The sequence below is a fragment of the Ostrinia nubilalis genome, chromosome 26 (assembly GCF_963855985.1).
Source record: "Ostrinia nubilalis chromosome 26, ilOstNubi1.1, whole genome shotgun sequence".
Taxonomy (NCBI): Eukaryota; Metazoa; Arthropoda; class Insecta; order Lepidoptera; family Crambidae; genus Ostrinia; species Ostrinia nubilalis.
The window spans coordinates 4,466,660-4,489,107 of NC_087113.1; the positions used below are offsets into that span (position 1 = coordinate 4,466,660).

The following is a 22,448-nucleotide window of genomic DNA, read 5'->3' on the forward strand; positions in this document are numbered from 1 at the left end:
ACAGTGCGCGTGGACGCACAGGGTGACACGCGAATAAATTACAGAGCTCTATTCAACGCTGTGCGTTTGATTTGCTGCTTCACATAAGCAAGCATCGTTTGTGAATGTAATACGGGTGTTAAATTTATTAATGTCGGCTGAAACTTTATATATGGACCAGAACACCTGTGTCCATACCCGATCTCTCCTGCCAACTTTTGACACCTTGCAGCAGTTCTTAGAGATCATTCGGCCAGACTTTGCCATTACCCAATTGCTAACCAACCATGGTTACCACAAGGCATACCTAAACCGTTTCTATATCGTCGCAGATGACCGCTGTCCCTGCGACGACCAAACCCCGCAAACCTGGGAACACCTACTTACTCAGTGCCCTAGATTTACCACACAAAGATTCGCACACGAAACCACGTCCCGCTTGTTAAGAATAAACCCCTATAATCTCGAAGAAATTACCAGTAAAGAAGACACAACAAAAAGCTTTAAAGTCTACGTATCATACATTGTTAGCAGTCTAAAAGATTTTAACAAAACTTAAACAATCATACAGTTATAATATCAATCACTGCCTTGCAATTGGAGTACTCCACTAGCTCCAATTGCAAGTGCATTCCAATAGCACTTACTTACAAAAAAAAAACATAATAAGCTTACAGAAATCCCAAAGCGCTTACATGTTTAGTCAAGTCATCATAAAACTGTTTCTAAATGTACGTAAAAGTATCTTTACTATAAGTACCTACAAACTCTAGGTTAACTTTAATTATAGTGGTTTAACATTCTGAAAATCCAAATATACGAGTAGTTTATGTCGTCTAACTTTGCTAAACGGCATGTTTACGACGCTAAAGTACAATGCTTGGCAAACACTACAAATCCCATGGGTTCGCTGCCAAGATTTAGTTCAAAGTGACGATGATATCAAGTTTATGCGAATAATTGTTTATGATTAGATTGTATCAGAATCTATGGTAGGATAATCGAAAGTTGTGTCATCTAAACGATTGTATTTATTTATGTTTTTCTTTTTAGCGCTATGTAATAGTACCTATGGCCGGGAGGTGAAACAGTTGCGATTTTTTTTTTACTAAAAATTTACGTTCATACACCTGACAGTTTTTTTATCAAAGTATTTCAAGTTTAGTGACAGTTTTTAATATTCGCCGCCATTGTTTATTTTTGCTGCACGCTCCAACTTCTCATTTTCTAAAATATTTATAGTTTTCATAGGTGCTCTAACTGAAACAAAATTTATTTTTTAAGCTTTTACCTGCAAAATCTTCAATAAAAGCTAAATAAAAGCCATTTATTATTTACGAAACTCCACCCCTAAGGGGGTAAAATGGGGTCAGCTGCTAGTATTCATATTATATTTATTTGCGCACTAAACTTACACTTTTTTTGTAACTAAATACAGTGCTTAAAACTTAGTAACCTAGTTGAGGTATTGCAAATTTTAGTAGGGTTACTATTATATTTTTTTAAATAGGTAGGTATAATGTATAATGTTATTTTTAATTATTCATTACAAACTATTCGGGAGTTCGTAGTAACTGTAACGCCCTTGTACCAATTAATCTGCGCCATGTACCTGTCAGTCATTTATAATGGTGCGATTAACAATCAATCATGGAAACATGGATGTGAAAATGTTAAATTGAAAACCTTTTCATAAAGTAAAACGTTATTAAGATACTTATAGTATGTTGAATATTATAAATAACGACACCTGATTTGGTGATCTATAAAATTTTGTTTTTTTTTATATTTACCGACGTAGGTACCTAAGACTCTTGGACGAATAAACTAAGACTTTAAACTTTGTAGAGTTAATGGAGAAGTTTCGTGATGTTGAAAACATTAGATTTCACTGAATGGGATTAATATATAGAACAAAACTAAAAAGCCGGTGAAGTTTTTTTAAAATACATCAAGAAATGGCTGAGAAATTAGTTATTTGAATTACCTCCATCCATATTTTTGCGTGGAACTTAAAACATAGAAACAACATACCGTGACGTCAGGCCGCCTGTTCAAGTTTCAAACACAATGCTTACCACCTCTAACGCATTGTCGAGAATGACACTTTAAAGAACGACTTGGTCTTTGATATATCAAAAAAAGGTTAAATACAATTTTACTAAGAAAGAATCTTGAGTGACCCTGGCTGAAAAATAAAAACTACTAGACTTTTTAAAAAATTGGATCTGTCAACAGCACTGGACCAGGGGTGATTACCTGTTTGTACTCCGAATGACTGTATGTCGTAACTACACCGATCAAAATTGCGCGAATGTTTGTTATGTGTAACTTTAGAGTCCTGTAACTTTTGTATTTGTAGAGATATTTTCATGATTCTTTCACAATTATTATTAGTTTTACTTATAAGTATTTTCAAGTTTTATTAAAAGAAAAAAATTGGAAACTTGTCCATTCTATTATACTCATTCATAAAAACCTTGTACCTATTTAGAAAATGGCAGATAGCTGTAATGAAATCGTTTTACAAATCAGGGCACAATGTAAAAACAAATGACAACCACACAAAACAAAACACACTCGCTGAGAGTTCCATTTTCAAAAACCGCAATAAAATTGTTTTATTTTTCACTGCTTTTTTCTGCCTCTGTGAATACCGGGTACACAGGTGTTGCAGTGAAAAAATACAGATGAAAATAGTAACTTTGATTTTGTTAGCTCAATCTGCTGACTTGATTCTCACACAGTCAAAAATAACAAATGAAACGTGGCACGTTCCACGCACCAAATAAGGTATGATATTGCCGTCTAGAGAGCTAGGTCAGTGGTTCCCAAACAGTAGGCAAATTATCTGCAGAAACCGTAAATACAAATAATATAGGGCAATATTGCCGTCTAGAGCTAGGCCAGTGGTTCTAAAACAGTGGGAAAATCATCTTCATCAGTAGTCTGCAGGAGGAAAACTGAACAAACTATTATTTTGGTCCAAAAGTATTTGGTCTATCAATGTCAATAAAATATTTGGTCCTGAACCAATTCTTTATTTTAAATATAGTCGCTTAATTTACATAAATTGAAGGTATTAAAAATTCGAAAAAATTGGGTGAGGTGAGCTAGAAGGAGAGTGCTGATTTTTTTATTATTTTTTTACGAATAAAGGTTTCTTATTTTAATTTTTCCATAAGTACGTCTAAGCCTAGACTGTAAACTGTTTTATGTAATACCTATTACAAATAAATAAATAATCAAATCCTAGTGTAAAATATAACGATTCTTGGAGCTATGCCAACGGTTTCTAAAGAGTGGGCGGGCAACACTACTAGTGGTCCTCAGGAGCCATAAAACAGTTCACATTTGAATTTAGAATTCGCTGAGAGGCATGTGACTGGCCAGAACGAGATCTGCTGCCAACATAAAAATAAAAATGATCCTTCAAAAAGGTTTGGGAACCACTGACCTATGCGAATGTTTATGTTCCAACGTCCAATGAGGCTTTGTCTTTCTTTTTGGGAAGGATCCCAAACATTTTGTTTAGTAAGGGATCCGAGTTACGATGGATAGACTTTAAAGAATAACCCTAGCCTGGTTCTTCAAAAATTGTGCCAAAAAATAGTGATGTAACCTCCGTTTTGAATGTAATCGATATTTTTATACATCAGTGGACTTTTTAATGATCGATGACGATGAAAACTACAAAACAAGTCCAAAGAAGGAAAATTTAATGGTTTAAAGACAAAAAATATTTGATAAGATACTCAAGTGTTTCCGCGACAGTGAACGGCTATAGCAATCATAACAATAAAACGTGTACTGTGTCTGGGTTACCATAGCAGAAAATGACAATCATTTAATTTACTGATGCCCGTTTTATAATGGTAACACAACAGAAATTTTTTTTTCAAAGGGGTCACTTTAAAATTAGGGATTGATGTTGAAAACAGGCTTGAAATTGCTAACCTTGAAGTCTTATCTAGTCTCAAACCTTCACTCAATAACTGAATCTACAAAAAACTATCGTGAGCCTATCCATATGCGTCAGCCACTATCATCAATCGTTCGATTCAACCATGCTAGCACAAAAACAGACTGTGCCTGACTGCATCTCTCGAAACATCTCGAAATAAGGATGGAAGTATCGATAAGTAGGTCAGACTCGACAAAAGATCGACAATCAATCTTCCAAAAATTGTCTAGGTTGTGCTTTTCCAAGAATTTAGATATCCTTGAACTGAATATAGTATTTATTTTGAGGGGTTTATTAGAAGCCATCGAGGAGTTAACCTTCCGGCTCCATCATCAGTTACAATCCACAACTGGACGTATAAAATACTGATAGAAAAACTAAAAGGCACTATATCTCTCGTTTTTCAGCCGCTCAAAGATTGATCAAATTAAAATAAATATTTCTACAATCAAATTCCTTTGTTTGGAAATGTTTTAATCGACTTTAAATAAATATTGTTGTTTGAGTTGAGTTTATGAGTTGGCGTCATAGCTAATTTTTGCTATGGATGGGTGAAGATTTAAAAAACGCATTTTTTTAATAGTTTTAGGGTTGTTGCAGCTACAAATTGACGTGGATTATTCAACTATCAACAGATAGTTTTAAGAATTCAAAAACATCGATAACATAAATAAGGCTCATCAACCGATCGACATGGCATCACTAGAGCCAAAACTGTGTGAGCCATACTGTGTCTGACTGAGGACTCTCCAGCGACCCCAGAATAAAGACTTGGTTTGATGGAGTGATCTGGAAGTGGAGGGCCTCCGCCACTTAGCGATAAATGAGCCACGTCTAAGAGATATGCTACAGTCTAGCGAGGACAGCCAGACTCATTCTTAGAAAGATTTCCCTTTCATTGGGTTTTTATTGGAGATCAGTAGATCTTGGCTACACAGGAGTTGCAACGGTGGGAACGAGAGGTGGGAATAGTCCCGTTTTCAGTCATTTGTGTCTTCGATGTCCTGCTAAATTCTTCTGTTCTGTTCTCACCCAAAAAATAAGAGACTAAACAAGTGCTCTGAGACCACTCAACCTTTATTAGCTAGGTTTCCTTGCCACAAACTGAAGATACATAAGCTACTGTGGTAGGAACGGGAGTTGGGTTGAGTCCCGTCGAAAGACTCCTCAAGAAAAGGTATAAAATAACACCATTTTGGGCAATTACTGTTATGTTTCAACTGTATTTCCTTGGAATATACGGAGATTAAAGTATTGAACTGAAAAACATAAACGTAACTTAAAAACTATTTAATCGCGTAGGTAGGTACAGGCCATCAAACTGTAAAACAAACTTCAGTAGATAACACAGTATTCAGCTTGATGTGATGTCGTTTTTACAAAACCTAAGTCTTCGCATAGTATCCTAACCTAAACCCCACAACCAGTTAAGATAGCGTGGAAATTCTTATTGTCAGAGGTCAAGAGTCACTTTGGGTCACCTTTTTTTTACGGGGAAAAAATGCGTTGAATCGCATACCTACCCTGTAGGGACAGTTTAGGTTATGTGGGGCTCACCAAGTCAAAGGACGAGGCACTAAAAAAACCCCTGTGCTCCGTCACTCGCCATAAGTGGGAGGAGACTGTGGGTTTCCGGACAAAGCCTACTCTACCACAGCCCCTCCCGGACTGGATCACCTGTGCCATCTTAGTTAGTCAAGATTTCAACGATCTGGCTGTTCTGTTTGGCCCACGTTACATCACACATCAGGCGATGTGTGATATGGATTAGATTCAGGTGTGGGCTCCGCATCCGACATTCCTCGAATACACGTGAGATCCAACCCATTCTGTTTCGAGGGAAATGTCAAGGGGTCATGAAAGATAAAATAGGTTAACACAAGATAATGTGGCCGTTCCATTTGTAACTTTAACGGACTTGACTTAAGACTGTTGTTCGTTGAATGATTTTGATTGTGATAGACATTCCAAGTGTGAAAGGTTGGATTTAATTGGAAATGGAAAATTGAGTCGTAGTTAGTGTTATTCATAACTAGCTGTGCCCGCGACTTGCGCGTGATAATACTTTGAATAATATTTCCCGTTTTTGCAACATTTTTCTTTACTGCTCCACCCCTATTGGCTGTAGGGTGATGTTATATAGCCTAAAGCCTTCCTTGATAAATAGGTTATACAACACAAAAATATTTTTTCAAATCGGAGCAGTAGTTCCTGAGATTATCGCGTTCAGGCAAACAGCCTTTGCCAACGTGAATTTTAGTACCTCACAGGAAGGATTTAAATTAGGCACCTTCGTATATTCATTCAAAAACACCTATTTTCACCTCATTCAGGAGTGATTTTTGGGACAAAAAGAACCATTCTTGTTCCCAGGGTCTCTAACTACCTCGTTACTAACAAAAATCCTATTGAAATTGGTTGTGGTTTGACCGTGAAAGAGCAAACAAATATCCATTTATCCACACTCACAAACTTACAAATTAATTTACTCGTATAATAATATTAAGAGTGTAGGTTTAATACGTCTAGCGCTTAACTCAGGTATGGGAGCGACACGGGAGGATGTAGGTATTTGTAACGTCAAACGTCAGTGAGACTTCAGATTCATATAGATGACCCACGCTGAACTGTCCCACCAAACTCAATGGCAGGGGGGCGCTACCATCGTTCAACTATATGGTTTCCAATATGGCAAAAATCGGAACCAGCGATCCGGTATTGACGGTGGCGCCCCACTGTCAATGTCATGCATAGGACAGTTCAGTATTTTGGAACTATATTATTATGGTCTGTTACGTCATTTAAAATAATTAAGTCAATGTCGCCCCTCCCGTGCCGCTTCCATATCTCAGGCACTGTCTAATTTAAGCGCTAGACTGTATGGATATTATATTCAACACAACATAATTTTTCATTTGATACCATGTATGTGCTACCAAATTGTTTTATATGCAACAAGGTAGGTATTTGACCACAATCGCACCTGATGTTAAGTGGGCTGCAGTCTAGGATGGTACGTATCTGCCCGGTAAGTGCCTATTCACTCTCGTCTTAAAAAATATTCATTTTCAGTCACTTGTATGTGTTTAATAGTACAGAAAGGCATAAAACGGTAGCATTATTGTAACTTCAAAGACTATTCCAATATTCAAACTAAGTTACATAAGTTACCTAAAAGTTGCGTAAGGCCATATATTTGCCCACGGGCTCGCTATTGTGCAACTTCGGCTTATTAGTGTTGCCAGTATTGTTGCTCCTTTGGTTTATTAGTGGTGTTGCCAGTATTGTTGCAAAGCCTTTGTTGCTCTGATGATAGCCCCAATCTTTTATACGGGTTAAGGACGGCTGCAAACGAGCTACTTTTTGTCAAAGGACGGAAATACAGCGACTTTTTTTGGCAATGCTCCGCTCTGTGATAAGTATTTTGAATGGTTGCAATGAATGGCCAAAACAATGGTACTTTTTGGCGTAGTAAAAGAGAAATGGAGTATTTCGAAATAAGTACGAACTTTTGTTCAGATTTTAGTCAGTGTTTATTCCTTTAGTATTGCAGAGAAAGTGTTTTGAAATAAATTGATTGTGATCATTCAATTCTACTTCTAGTTTAGCTCTAACCTCTATAACACACTCACTGGTAGCATCTTTGAATCCTATTGGGGATACAAATTAAGCATTATAATCTTACTAATTTAGGTAAAAATCGAACTTATGGCATATACAATTCTCTTACACTCAACATTTAGTCCAAACAGAAATTAAAATTAGCCACAGCTATGGCGTGTCATGTGACTTTCATACACATATGAAAGTCAAATGACACGCCATACCTCAACTCACGCCACGCCAAACGTCAAGCCACGCCATACGCCACGCTCACCTCGTGTGCCCCGTGCCTACTTTAATCTGCCTCCAGCAAAATGCTGCACGGATTGATTACTCCAAAAAGTCCCGTGGGTAGCTTTAGAAGCGGACTATACTTGTAAAAAGCATTGAAGACACCTAAAAGCAGTTAAAAGAGAAACTTATGACATCTGCCATTCTCCTTCAGTCAACATTTTGACCAAACAGGAATTAGATTAAGTAGGTATTACATGAGTGTTATGTCAATTTTCATAATATGTAATATCCAATGCTGCCGAATTCCACGTGCCACGTGGCACGTATTTTGCCACGCCATACACCACGCTCACCTCGTGTGCCCCATGCCTACTTTAATCTGCCTCCAGCACAATGCTGCACGGATTGATTACTCCATAAAGTCCCGCGGGCAGCTTTTCACGGCTACCATTGTCCCTAACTATCTAGGTACCCACAGCACCTCGAGCTACCCACTAAGGCACCTTAACTACTTGTATTAAGAGCGGTTTTCCAACGAAAATTTAGTCTCACGGGCTTTGCGAGTTAATTTTGCAGTTCTTTAGAACACTTTGTTTATTACTATTGCGGTGTTGGCTTGGATTGGATTAGATTAAATAAATAAAGCTGTAGTAAATTAAAAAGTATGCAAATAAGCTGTTCTTAAGGGTTTGTTTGTATTTATTTATTTATTTACAAACTCCAAACAAGAGAGTGTGAACCGTATGTTTGCCTACCTACTTAAAATTTAACTTGAAAATTTCGAAACTACTTATTGTCTCTATGACGCAGTGGTAGACGAACACTTAGGCGCAAGTCAATTGAAAGATCGTGGGTTCATATCCAAATTCAGGCAGTCGGTTTTTAAATGAGAGTTGTTGCAATATTGGATTAAATTAATTTCATACAAGAACAATAGGCGTAATGACAGTTTTTTATTTTAGCCTTTCTAAGATAGACCTTTTTTTACTTGAAACATTGATGTTTACTTCAGTAGCATAAAAACTTCTCAAGGTTCTCTTTGGAAATCTTTAATACTTTCCCAAACCTCATAAAAATTTGATTTCTTGCCTTAAGTAAAAGTTAAAGTAAGATGGTGCAACCCAACCTTAATCAGTCAAAACCACTTTTGACTGGAAAAATCAGGCAAAAGTGGTTTTAAGTGGGTTTGAGTTAAAACAGTTTTATGTACCTAGACTAGACAGATAAATCAAGAAGTAGGTACTATAAAATCACTAATTCTGCCAAATTTTAAACTCCATTGATTGGCTAAACAAACAAATACAATGGAAGTAGATCAGAGTTTATTTCATCTAAACTTTGGCAAAGTTTTAATTGTTATATTGACTGTAGAAGGTTTGCTACAGTATCTATACATTATTAATCTACGCTGAAAGGTACTGTCGGGGAGAAATGTTGCTTTCACTTCTTGATGAAAAATCAATAATGTTTTATAAAAGATGGATCAGATTTCGACATTCTATCTCTATATATAAGGATGGATTCGACCAAACAAGAGTAAATATTAATTTCAGAATAAATCGTCAGTTTTGTCAATTTCCCACTAGCTATTGCCCGCGGCTTCACACGTGTGAAATTTAGTTTGTCACAGATCGTCATAAATAAATAGCCTATATGTTATTCTGGGTTATAAACAATAATACTGTAAAGTTTCATCAAAATCCGTTCAGTACTTTTTGCGTGAAAGAGTAACAAACATCCAGACATCCATACAAACTTTGGCATTTATAATATTAGTAAGACTAGTAAGATACTGAAACTGTCAATGTGCCAGTTATACCAGGAGTTATTCTCGGATTAAAGTTTGGTCGAATCGGGCCTACGTAAAGGTGCTGCAACCCAATCTTTGGCATCATCGGTCTCAGTTTCAGCTGAAACTTCAACTTATTATTTACAATATTATTACTGAAATGAAGCATTTTTTCCAGATATTGTGGTCTTTGTCCAGAAGTGGACGTCATTTGGCTGAAACGACTACTGCGTACTTATGTGCTCAATAAAATAAATCTTGAGTATTTAAAGAAAAAAAGCTACTTTACTCTTTGATCAGTATCAAGAAAGCTTTAAGTTTTTCGATTTTTTCCTTAGGTACGAGAGATTTTCAATCATAAAAAAAATTCCCACGATAGAAAAATCTATTCTTATATGTGAAATTACGAATTCGTAAATTCGTACCAATTCCTCATGGGACTTAGATCGAATGAACAAAGTCAGAATCAAAATCTATCCTCATAACTTTTTCAAGCAGAAAAAGAACTACCAACTTTTGCTCTTAACTGTACATCGAAAGTGAATCAGCGAAGGTCGATGGATCTATCAAAGTAATCTTTATCTATACAGGGTGTACAAAATTGCAATAATTATTTTTGGTGTCTTCAGTGTGAAATCAAACAAACATTTGCGTGGATAAAGATCGCATGAGTTGTGCAAGTCGATTCTTTGCTTGTTATAAAGACACATCATGAAATATTAATAATTAATTTCTTAAACCCTGGTGATAAATATATTACGCTAGAAGAATTGCCAAGGAAACGAAACTTTCTAGCCAACCGAAATGTATATTAACAATTAAAAAAGATGAGGCGACAAAATAGCCCAACGATATCGGTGGCGGAATGGCCAACTCAAGATCCCAAGAACACTGCCACTGGTTCGAACCCCGCCGCCGCCGCTGGACTATTTTGATGAATCTACTACTAACATAATCACATTTAGCTTAGCTAAGCAATTAATAATTTGTGCAATACAATATAGATAAATCGCACCCTTAATAATGAATGGGCACAACTCCAAAATTCAGTTTTTTGGGAAAAGCCAAAAAACCAATCGGCGGATCGCGGTTTTTTACATAATTGGCTCTAAAATCTTTATTTTATCAGCTACAACTTTCAAATTAAGCATACTTCATCACTGGTATCTGTTATATAATTTGACATAAGACATTTTTGAAAATATTGATTATGAGTATTTAAAAAAATTGATTAAAAAAATATTTCAAAGTTAGGCCTTTATTTTACTATTTCTGTTGTTGTGATTTTGGGTATTACTTGTACTTGTGCCCATCTAATCCTTAGGCTGAATAGTTTTATATGGCATATTCCCTAATATTGCTCTCTAATATTTAAAAATAAGTGTATTATTCGATTTTTATATTGATTTACGCCCAATAACATTGGGGACAGTTATTGTGCGGTATAGTAGCTTATAGCCAATTCAGTATAAGAGTAGGGTGCTGAATACTAGAAAATTATTAGATATGTCGAATTAGATTAAAATAAAGACTTCAAGGCAATTTCTCTGAGAAAACCGACATGAAAATACTAATTTTATGCATTCAAAATATTTTTACTTAGATAGATAGGGACCCTATAAAAATATGCTTTTCATCAAATAAAGAAAAACCTACAAAAACTTTTTCTGTAAGGTTTTCTGTTATGGATTTGTTCAGGATAATCACTTATTAAAGTCCAACAGCCAGTACCTTGGTATCCACTATCCTGCTGTCCTAGTGGAAGGAACCGTTCTCCTTGTCCCTTACTATAATCACCCACATTATGTGGGAATCAGTTCAAATGGGTATTGTAAAAAATTCAATTTAATACTCAAATTGGCGTGTGTAATTTTTGAAGGATTTTAGCAACCAATTTTGAACACAAGAATATCCATTCTGGTGTTCTAACATTCCCCAAAAAATATTTTACTACTAAAGCACCTTAGCCATGCTTCAGATTCAATTTGTGTTATATGGTTTACAAATACAGTCTTTTATAAGAGCACGGATTTGCAGTCCATCGAAGATAGCTGCTTTTAATTTTTCCGTACTCATCATCATTTTGCTTTTGATCATTTTAGTGATTAGAAAGCTCAATACATATCTTTGGCCCTCCAAATAGAAGCCCTTTACGTCCTGCTTGACTTCAGTATTGCAAAGAGTACTAGGTACACAAGGTTTACGACGATATTGGACACCCAATATTTATTATTTTTTACAATTTTTATCCCAAAGTATACTTGGTTTGTTATTACAAACTCCGTGATCTTTTTTCTTTGCTTTTGTGTACAATATTTGCCACATATTAATAAAAACTGTTAGTGGTGTTAACACAAGATTTCATTTCGAACTCATATTTTTTAAGACAAAAAGCACTTTAGAACTTAAATTTAGACAAACTGAAAATTTCAAGGTCTAATAGCTGATCAGTAAAATTGTAGTAACTTAATAACGTGAAAAGATAATTTTAAAATAAATTCGATGTATCCTCAGTCCTCAGAATCTGAGTGATTAATTAGCATCAATTTATGTGACCGTAATAAATTAATGAATAATATAATTAAAAATTATAACACTATCATATTAAAGTAATTCACCTTTTGGCTGACTAGTGCGTTTATTCATAAAATAAACAAAGAAAAAAGCCAACCCGAGCCCCGAGCGAACGTTAATAGCCTTAACACGTAGGTATGTCTCTTATTTTATTAATCATTAGTTTATTTGTCGGGAAGTATTTCATAACCACCGCTTTATTTCTTAGCATCGCGATAAAACATTCTATAGGCTCCTAATCAACCAATAGGTATGAAAATTAATACCAAGAAGCAAATTACTTTTATAGGAGAGTTGTAAATTTAACTACAAACACCCATCCATGGTCCGCCTAACTAAAGTTACAGTTATATTTTATAATTTTCTATGATTAACGGGACTTTATCAATGTAATAAAAATGAAAATGTATCATATTATTAGAAATATATGGAATTAATTAGACTTAGCTCACTAACACTTACTTAAAAGTTTGTCACACAAAGGCACAACTCCAAATTGGACCACAGTCGCGGGGGCCGGATTCGACAAATATCGGCATGTCTCTGATTCAGTCCTTCTAGCGGGAAGATAGACGAAAGTATGGAAGGGGCACAAAATGTAGAACTCTTTTATCTGATCATTGTTTTCGATTTCTGTGAAAGCCATCTTGTAGAACTGACGAAAATGTGCCTCTCTAGTACAAAAAGTAAAAAACCAAAAATTTTGAGTTGTGCCCCTATATTATTAAGGGTGCGAAATATTCTCCTTTAAAACAAAACAAAAACGAAATGGTGAAAAAGCCAACACCCTGTATACACAAGTTCTTCAGTTTGACCCAGACCCTTGGGATCTTCATACTTCGGCTTAGTCTGTTCAAAATATCTTAGGGGATCCCATAAATCATAATGTAAAAGTTTGACGTGCCCCCATTCTTCCCGCTTTATTTCGGGCTATTTAATAATAAGGTTAAGGGGCTCTTAGCATAGTACAAGTGAAGAGTAAAATATGTTTTATACTACATCTGCTTATCGCAAAGGTCTCTCCTTCCTACGGCGACATCCCGTTTTTTGCTGGACCTGCTTTTGCAGGATCCCGTTCCCCCAATCCCGTTTAGTATACGTGTTTCAATATTAACTTTCACACGAACACCCCGTTTGCAGTGTCCCGCCAAAAACCGATCCGTTAGAATTTGGAATTCGTAGGTATATTTCAAACATACAACAATGTTTACAAAACAGTTCAGTTTTACGGGATTCTGGAAAATTGGACACACGCGTATTGAGCAGTAGTTTAAAATGCCATTACCAAACTAAGGCTGGATTGCACCATCTTACTTTGACTTTAACAAATGTCAAAAATCTGTCAAACTCCATACAAAATACACCGGTTATCATTATATTTTCCGTTTAAGGTAGTTGGTGCAACTCAGTCTAAACGTTATACTAAACGACAGTAATGTCTAAAAGTTGATTTACCCAATCAATATTACCAGTCGATTACCCAGAAATCTACGATGAGTTACATGAATATATTTATAAACACGACCCCCCAATTTATCATCCATAATAATTAATATTCAACTAGAGCTAATAATAACTAGTTAATTCCTTCTTACCAAAACGTATTACTAACTTGAAAGTTAATTCAAGTTTACGACAAGCTGTAGAGAAGATTCTAAGTTCCAGAAGTTTGTAACACCTCAGTTTCCGGTTAGAAATTGTGGAATTTCATCATAAGCGCAATTTCTGGGAACTAAGTTGACGGCTACTTGGATTGGTGGTGTGAGCCGGACTATAAACGCAGTTGGTACTTAGTTATGATCCCAAAGGATGAGCGATTTTGACAATATCTGGAATTCGCTGCCTGCTGCTGTCTTTCCTGAACACGGGGCTTTTCAAGGCGATAGTGAAAAGGCACTTACAGGGCAGATAATAATATCTGTATATGTTTGATCTTAGACTGCATCTCACTTAACACCATGTGCGAATGCGGTCAAATTCCTGCCTTGTTATGCATAAAAAAAATCTGAAAATTTTCGGTAAAAATGTATCATTTTCAGAAGGCCCATTGATTGGTCCCCAAAAGGTATTAAAGCTGCGGTTGGGCTTAGATTGTAGCAATTTTAATGGACTTTCTAATGAATCACTGTCCAAAAATGCATAGTTTGCGGGAATTAGAGCAAAAAGTGACAAAATGCTCAAATGGCAGTAGCACATTGGTTGCAAACTTGGGAGTAAACTTCTCTCAAGGAACCTAAGAAAAGAACAAAATATAAAAAATAATAAATATTAGTATACGTGCGCGTTTGCGATGTCTGTCGTTAATATGTCGATATAGACTGGACTATTATTTATGACTAGCTTTTGCCCGCGGCTTCACCCGCGTGAAATTTAGTGTCACAGATCTGCATAAATTATAGCCTATAATATGTTAATCTGGGTTACAAACAATAATACTGTAAAATTTCAACAAAATCCGTTGAGTAGTTTTTGCGTGAAAGAGTAACAAACATCCAGACATCCAGACATCCTGACATCCAAACTTTCGCATTTATAATATTAGTAGGATAGTTGGATTATTTTCTTGGAATAACTCTTTTACCCCTGAGTCATAAAATAAAACACTAACCTAGAAATATCTTACGCTTCCACGTCTGTCGGTATTGAGACATCCGCATAGTCGAAGAATTGAGGTGTAGTTTTATTTTATTTTAAGACCGCAGTAAGACGTGTCCCTGATTATACTTGGGTATATACTTCAGATATATACTTCGGTTATATTTCGGGAATTTTACGACGCTGTCATTTCACTTGCTACGTTTTACGTTTTGTGGATAGGATAGGACCTTGATCAGGGTAAAATAACGGTCAAGTGCGAGTTGGGTCGCCAACGTAGGTTCCGTACTATAAGACATGATGATGAACCCTGAAACAGTATGTTTTAGTTCCTTGTAACTTGTATCCTTTCCTTGTCCTCTACAGCTTAGGCTACTTTTATAAATCGGAAAGAAAAAAATACAAATAAACTTCTAAACTCCTTAGATTTTAAGTTTTTTCAATGTTTATCATAATTATCATTATACACACTCTGTGAACATTTTGAGCATCTACGAGTTCTTATAAAAAACATTTTTAAAGCATTTTTACTTTTTTGTGTTATAATGGTAACATACAGTCTGCTAAAAATTACAAAATACAGACCATGAAGGCCTTTCAATGGAGTCTCGTGCGTACAGAACCCTAAAAATTCTGAGGTGCTCTGCCCTTTCTGTTATGAGTTTAACAATTTTCACGGAGGCTCTAGACAGGTTTTCCCGTGGATTATATAAAATCTTCGATTAAAACATAATTCGATCTCCAAACTGACAGTTATTGAATGACATAATCGAAGGCCTTGTCGCGATCATGCTCTAACAAACGAACACTGTTCGCGCTCACATACAAACCGCGCTCGGTGCGTTTCTATGAAGATGACCTACTCATTTGTATTTACTCTACTGTTAATTTTCATTTACTTATTTTAAGAGACTTATGATAACACTAGCGGCCGCGACTTCGTACGCGTGGATCCCGTTTTACCCCCTTAGGGGTGGAGTTTCGTAAAATCCTTTCTTAGCGGATGCCTACGTCATCATAACATCTACTTGCATGTCAAATTTCAGCCCGATCCGTCCAGTGGTTTGGGCTGTGCGTTGATAGATCACTATGTCAGTCAGTCAGTCAGTCACCTTTGAGTTATATATTTAGTAAGTAATTATTTCTATTTCGCTTTTTGTGAAGCAAAAGGCATTCTTAAAAAGGAAAATCGTATTTCACGGTTGACCATTCAACTCAACCCTCCAACGCGACATGGTTCCTGCAAACCCACGTTATTCGATTGTGACTGGTTGAAGTTAACCCTTAAGTGACTAATCTTTTTAGCGGTGGTCCTTTGAAGCGAAAATATTCGCGGTTATTGATAGTAGAGACGGTGGATGTCGATAGAAATAATATTTAACGTTTTGTTACCTTATACATATTAACTCAACACTTAAATTAAGCAGGCCTCCTACTAGGTGGACCGACGATCTGGTAAAGGTCGCGGGAAGAGCCTGGATGCGGGCAGCGCAGGACCGTGCATTGTGGAAAACCTTGGAGGAGGCCTTTGTCCAGCAGTGGACGTCATTTGGCTGAAACGAACGAACTTAATTAGAAATAACTTTACACTTATATTTTAAAGAATACTGCTTATTTTGTCATTTCTCGTTTTTATAAGTTGAAGTAATGTTGTACAGACGACAACACATCAAGACAAACACCTTATTAACTACAAGAAAAATTTACACTAACACTCGTAGACGGGGCTATTCCCACCATTCCCAAGATCTACGTCTACTAACACTTGTATCTACATTCAGTCAAACTACGAGTAATTACCTAATAATCCTTACTAAAGTTGTTTTTAACCAATAAACAAGTTATTTGAATCAAGTAAGAAGTGTCAAAAGTAAAAATAGTTGGCCAAGTTGCCCGGATCATTAGTCGGCTCGACTATTGTGGTGAGCTCACACAAGAATATTTAGCTTAGTACGAGGGGCTAACGGGACTATTAGTAATTTGTGTATTAACAAATTACTAATAATAATCTTTAAACTAAATGCAATACGTAACGATTTAAGAGTAAGGTAGTTAAATAAACATCGATAAAATATCGACATAAACGTGGCCATCTCTAGAAAAACTCCACGTGGTTAGTTTGCTCTATTTCTTTTTCTTTTGAAGCCATTTGACCGATACGTTGAAAAACATGGAAAGCTCGATTACAGAAGAAAATGGCCATTGAAAGTTCTGCCAGTTTGCAACATTGGGAGCTTTAAGCTCAATCGCTAACGTTTGAACTTTAGGGTAAAGGAAACCCGAAATGGAGGATGAGGAAATTGTGTAATCTGCAGGTAACGTTTTCTAGATAAAAGCCTACCTTTGAGAGTAAGAATAAGAAAAACTTTGTTTGACGCAAAAAATACAAAGGATTATGGTCTTTATAAACAACAATAGGTAACATGCTCGTGCTAAAAATACGCCTGCTTAGTATAAATCGAGACCCAAACGTGTTTCGACAATGTTTTTCAGCGGATGCCCATTGGCAACTTGTAGGTATAGTTCCATTACATTTTATTACCTGATAGCAATTGATGATCCTCAACTGTTTAACTTAAACTTACATAGTTCAATTTCATTTTTAACCACAACGGGGAAGCTTTTATTTATTTATTTATTTTAATTACACAGGTTTATACCTTATTACGTAATTTACGTATTTTAGCATGCATCTCACCCAATGACAAATGACGATTGATCAGGCTGAAGATGGAAGCTACACTCGAAATCTTGAAGATTTCGAGTAGTTTTAGTAATACCACCCCGGCTTCGCACGGTTGAAATGGAATTTCCCGGCTTTTCTCTTCTATTATATGCATATTAGGTATAAACCTATAAACCTTCCTCTTGAGTCACAAAAAAATATATCCTTGGACATTTTACACTGCGCCTGTAGTAGGTACGAAACTAAGCAAAGCTTGTACTATGGGTACTAGACAACGGATATACATACTTATATACTTTTTTACTTGATGCTGACTGTTTGTCCCCAGGTGATCCCAGCCATGTTCCACACGGCGAGCATATGGCTGACCCTCGCGCTAGCAGTGCAGAGGTACATCTACGTGTGTCACGCGCCCGTAGCTAGGACGTGGTAAGTTTATTATACAGTTTACACAATCCTGTACGGCTAGCACGAAAAACTTTCGAGTTCGAATCGTTTGCGTATTGGAATCGCCATCAAAACATTTAGTACGAAAACTACAACAGCGCCCTTGTGAACCGTGTCTTAAGTGAACTTAGTATGAGAAATGGTTGCACGAAACTTTGAGAATCAAAATTGTCATGTTATCGTTTAATTCGTAGGTCGAGTATCGAATTTTGTCGAATACGCAAACCGATAATGCTAGAGGTATTTTGTTCGAAACCCAATTAATTTTAGAAGCTTTAGTCACTAGCCCAATCGTGTCGATGTCGGATTAACCAAATCGAGATGTGTGCTTACTATGAGTTTACGTTGTGTGCTCTCCAAAAAAAGCTTCAGTAGTTTTTGCGTGAAAGAGTAACAAACATCCAGACATCCAAACATCCAGACATCCAAACTTTCGCATTTATAATATTAGTAGGAGTAGGATAACAAAACTATGGTCACAACAAGTCTGGTGGCAGACTTCACGAGACTATATTGGCGTCATATGACCCAAGCTCACTGTAGCTAAACAATAGAAGTTACTAGAAGTTAAGAATTTTAGTCAGGCACAGTCTGACACAATATTCTGCTTGCTTAGAACCAAATAGAGAACAATTATCACAAAGTGATTTAATATACATGTCCCATTTAGGAATCGAACCCTCTCAGCCTCAGCCTTTACCAATCCCATTAGTAGTTTCCCAAAATCCCCAGCATCAGTTCACCAGTGATACTGCGTAATTTCTTCACTAAGCAAAGTTAAAGGCGCTCCTACATTGGGTATACTCGCTGTAATGATAACAATCCAATATGGTGACGAGCACTCGCATGTACAACTACAGGGTGTTAGGTAAATGGGTATATGAGCCGACACTAGCCCATGTTAACATGGTCATATAAATGGTATGGTGAAGTCAGAAATTTGATATCATCATTTTATTTTTTTTAATTTTCATACAAAATAAATTTTATAAAATCCGATTTGTATGAAAATTAAAATAATTAAAATGAAGATATCAATTTTCTGACTTCACCATACCATTTATATGACCATGTTAACATGGGCTAGTGTCGGCTCATATACCCATTTACCTAACACCCTGTATATGTACTTGTACTTACAAATCAATACAAGACTAACGCCCGTATTCACAAACGATGCTTGCTTAAGTGAAGCAGCTCTGTAATTGGTTCGTGTGTCACCCTGTGCGTCCTCATGGATTACCATGAGGTCTCACAGTGCGTGTGGACGCACAGGGTGACGCTTGTGAATACTATCCACGGGACTATTCCCACCTCTCGTTGCCACCCCTGCAACTCATGTGTGTGTAGGATCTACAGCTTGACCGCCATTAAAAGCCAACCAGTGAAGGTCAAGTTCGTCCCAAGGGAATGTTAAAAAACTGCCATTGGGCCCGCATCAGAAGAACATAGGAGGAATGGTCGATACTCGATACTCCTACTTACAGTAAGTATTTCTCAAATACTGTGTTAGCTGTACATCATCATAAAAATTAAATATCATCATTTAGGCCTGATGATCGCGAATTATAGAAGTGGTCCTATTCTCTACCATAACCAAACGCTCTGTACTGTTCATCATCTCTGCCATAGGACATCCACTGCTGAACATAGGCCTCCCTCAATGCTTTCCATGCTGCCCGGTTGGTAGCGGCCTGCGTCCAGTGCCTTCCTGCTACCTTTATGATGTCGTCGGTCCACCTTGTGGGTGGACGTCCTACGCTGCGTTTTCCGGTACGCGGCCTCCATTACAGAACCTTGCTGCCCCATCGGCCGTCAGTTCTGCGTACTATGTGCCCTGCCCATTGCAACTTTAGCTTGTTAATCCGTCGGGCTGTGTCAGCGACTTTAGTTCGTTTACGGATCTCCTCATTTCTGATTCGATCTCGTAAAGAAACTGTTACTGAACTGTACTGTTAATTACAGGATTTACAGGCCAATAATCGCAGTGAGTGGCCACCTTAACATGTAAAGAGCTCCCTCGGGTCGATTTGTCTCTTTTAGAGCGAGCGCGAATTCGATAACAGAATTAATGAAAACGATTAGTTCATTGCTTCAGATTCCATTTGTTTTGGGCCTGCCATTAGTCCTAGTTAGGGGGACAGGGTGCCAATTAGTAGGGCGAAGTTGAATGAACTACCAATTAAGATGACCTACCGAATGACGTTTTCGATGCTGACTCAAAATTGTCATTTAGTTTGATGGTGACTCGATGGAACGTCAATTTATTCGTCTCGGAAAAGTTTTATGTAAGTAACAATTAATATAACTATCACGAAGTCAAGTAAAGTACGAGAATATTAATTTAAACGCTGAGAAAAACAGCGTGCAGGGTTTTGATGCTGTTTCTTTGCAATTTTACTTAGATAACATGAATTTGTCAATATACTGTGTACCTACATGGTTGTTACAAAACATAATTGAGTTAAATTCTATGGTCCAGTATAGAAATAAAATACGATTATATTGAATGTCAGTGATTTAGTTGGCACCCTCATTTAACCTCTTTAGACAGTCTGAACACGCATTTTACTTAGTTTCACACTTCGGAGTGCACGTTCGCGCTTATGTACGGTCAATTTCCCATAGTGTACCTGCGCCATTAAACTTTATAAATTCTTTTTTTTCTACAAAATGAACTTTTGAAGTTTCTGTATCCAATATTTTGGCGTTCTTTTGCTTTTTTAATTAAAAAATTAAACACTCATGTTTGATTCATCAAATGAGCATACGTGTATGTGTACACAAAATACACCACGTCCCCTGTACTAAAGGTTACTACTTCCCTGTAACTAATTAAACTATATTAATTAGAGCTTCTATAGCCGACCCAAAACAATTGCTCGTCCAATTTAATTGTAAGGTTTATAGCACACTATCCATTATGTTTAAGGGAGCCATTTCGCTGTGGTTTTGGATGAACAATGATGCTTTCAAAACAAAACATGTATTTAATGCCTAAGTTTGTGAGAATGGATGTTTGTTACTCTTTCACGCAAAAACTACTGAACGTATTTTGGTGAAACTTTACAGTATAGTTGGTTAAATATCAGAATAACAATAAGCTATAATTTATAACAATATAAAGTTACTAGGCTAAATTTATTACAACGATAGTGTTAAGGAAGTCAGTCTTTCTGTGATAAACTTAACTAACGCCGGCAAAAACTAGTATTAATATTTAGAGGAGACAGAGGAGAATCGTAACTGAGGAGAGTTGTTCTTCTCGTAACAAAGCACGATTTATAGTTCAAGTCTCCAGCTAACAAATGCGCACTCTTTCGAGCTCGTTGTTATTTAGATAGGTTTACAAAAATCCGTGCCGTGTGGGGACGGCCGTAAAGAATACAATTCTCCACCGCCAACAGGAGGCGTGTCGTAAGAGGCGACAAAATCCTGTAGCACGAGATGGGCAGCAGCGTCTGCGTGCGAAACTTACAAAAATCTGCGCTCGCCAACCCGCCTGCCAAGCGTGGCGAGTATCGGCAAATCCCCTTAATGCAAAACATAACAGCGACCAGGCCCCCAGTCTCCGGTGGCCCCGCTGTTCCTGGCTACGGTAGCGGTCAGGGTAGCAGCGGGGCGGGGGGTGCTAAGAATCTCCGGAGGCGGACTGGCTACCCACACCAACGACGACTGGCCCTGGTAACCCATAATATACGCACGCTGAGGACTGACGAAAGGATCACAGAGTTGGAAGACGAACTGAGTAGGTTGCGATGGAGTATAATGGGACTATCGGAAGTCCGACGAGAGGGCGAGGACACGATCACCCTCAAATCCGGCAACCTACTCTACTACCGGGAGGGCGAACAACTGTCCCAAGGTGGTGTCGGGTTTCTCGTCCACAAGTCCCTCATTAACAACATCATCACCATCGGAAGTGTGTCGAGCAGGGTTGCTTACCTGATACTCAGAGTATCCAAAAGATACTTGCTGAAGGTAATTCAGGTATACGCACCGACCTCTACACACCCAGATGAGGAAGTAGAGGCTATGTATGAGGACATAAGTAGGGCCATACATACTACTAAAACCTACTTCAATGTTGTTATGGGGGACTTCAACGCGAAGCTGGGCATGCGAGGTGATGATGAGCTGAGAGTGGGGCAATTTGGATGTGGGCAAAGGAACCCCAGGGGGCAGAGGCTGGCCGAATTTCTGGAGAAGGAAGACCTCTTTGCGATGAACTCCTTCTTCCAGAAGCCGCCTCATAGGAAGTGGACATGGATGAGTCCCGATGGTTCTACGAAAAATGAGATTGACTTCATCATGACCACAAAGCGACGAATATTTAGTGATGTCTCCGTGATCAACAGGGTGAAAACCGGTAGTGATCACCGAATGGTCAGAGGCATACTAAATATTAACGTCAAGCTAGAAAGGTCCCGTCTGATGAAGTCTACGCTCCGACCCTACAATTCCCATATCCACTGCCCCGTGAGCTTTCAGCTCGAGTTGTCAAATCGCTTTGCATGCCTGGAAAACTGCGAGTCAGTGGATGAGATCAATAACGGGTTCGTAGAAACTGTCCAGGC

General features: G+C 37.4%; 1 protein-coding gene across 3 annotated transcripts in view; it reads left to right on the top strand.

The window, feature by feature from the left end:
- Positions 1–22,448, top strand: part of LOC135084469 (sex peptide receptor) — a 482,468-nt gene that overhangs the window by 425,607 nt on the left and 34,413 nt on the right. For all 3 annotated transcript variants that reach the window (XM_063979248.1, XM_063979251.1, XM_063979249.1), the window contains one exon: positions 17,753–17,853. In XM_063979248.1, the coding sequence (XP_063835318.1) occupies positions 17,753–17,853 (101 nt within the window). The remainder of the gene's footprint in view (positions 1–17,752; positions 17,854–22,448) is intronic.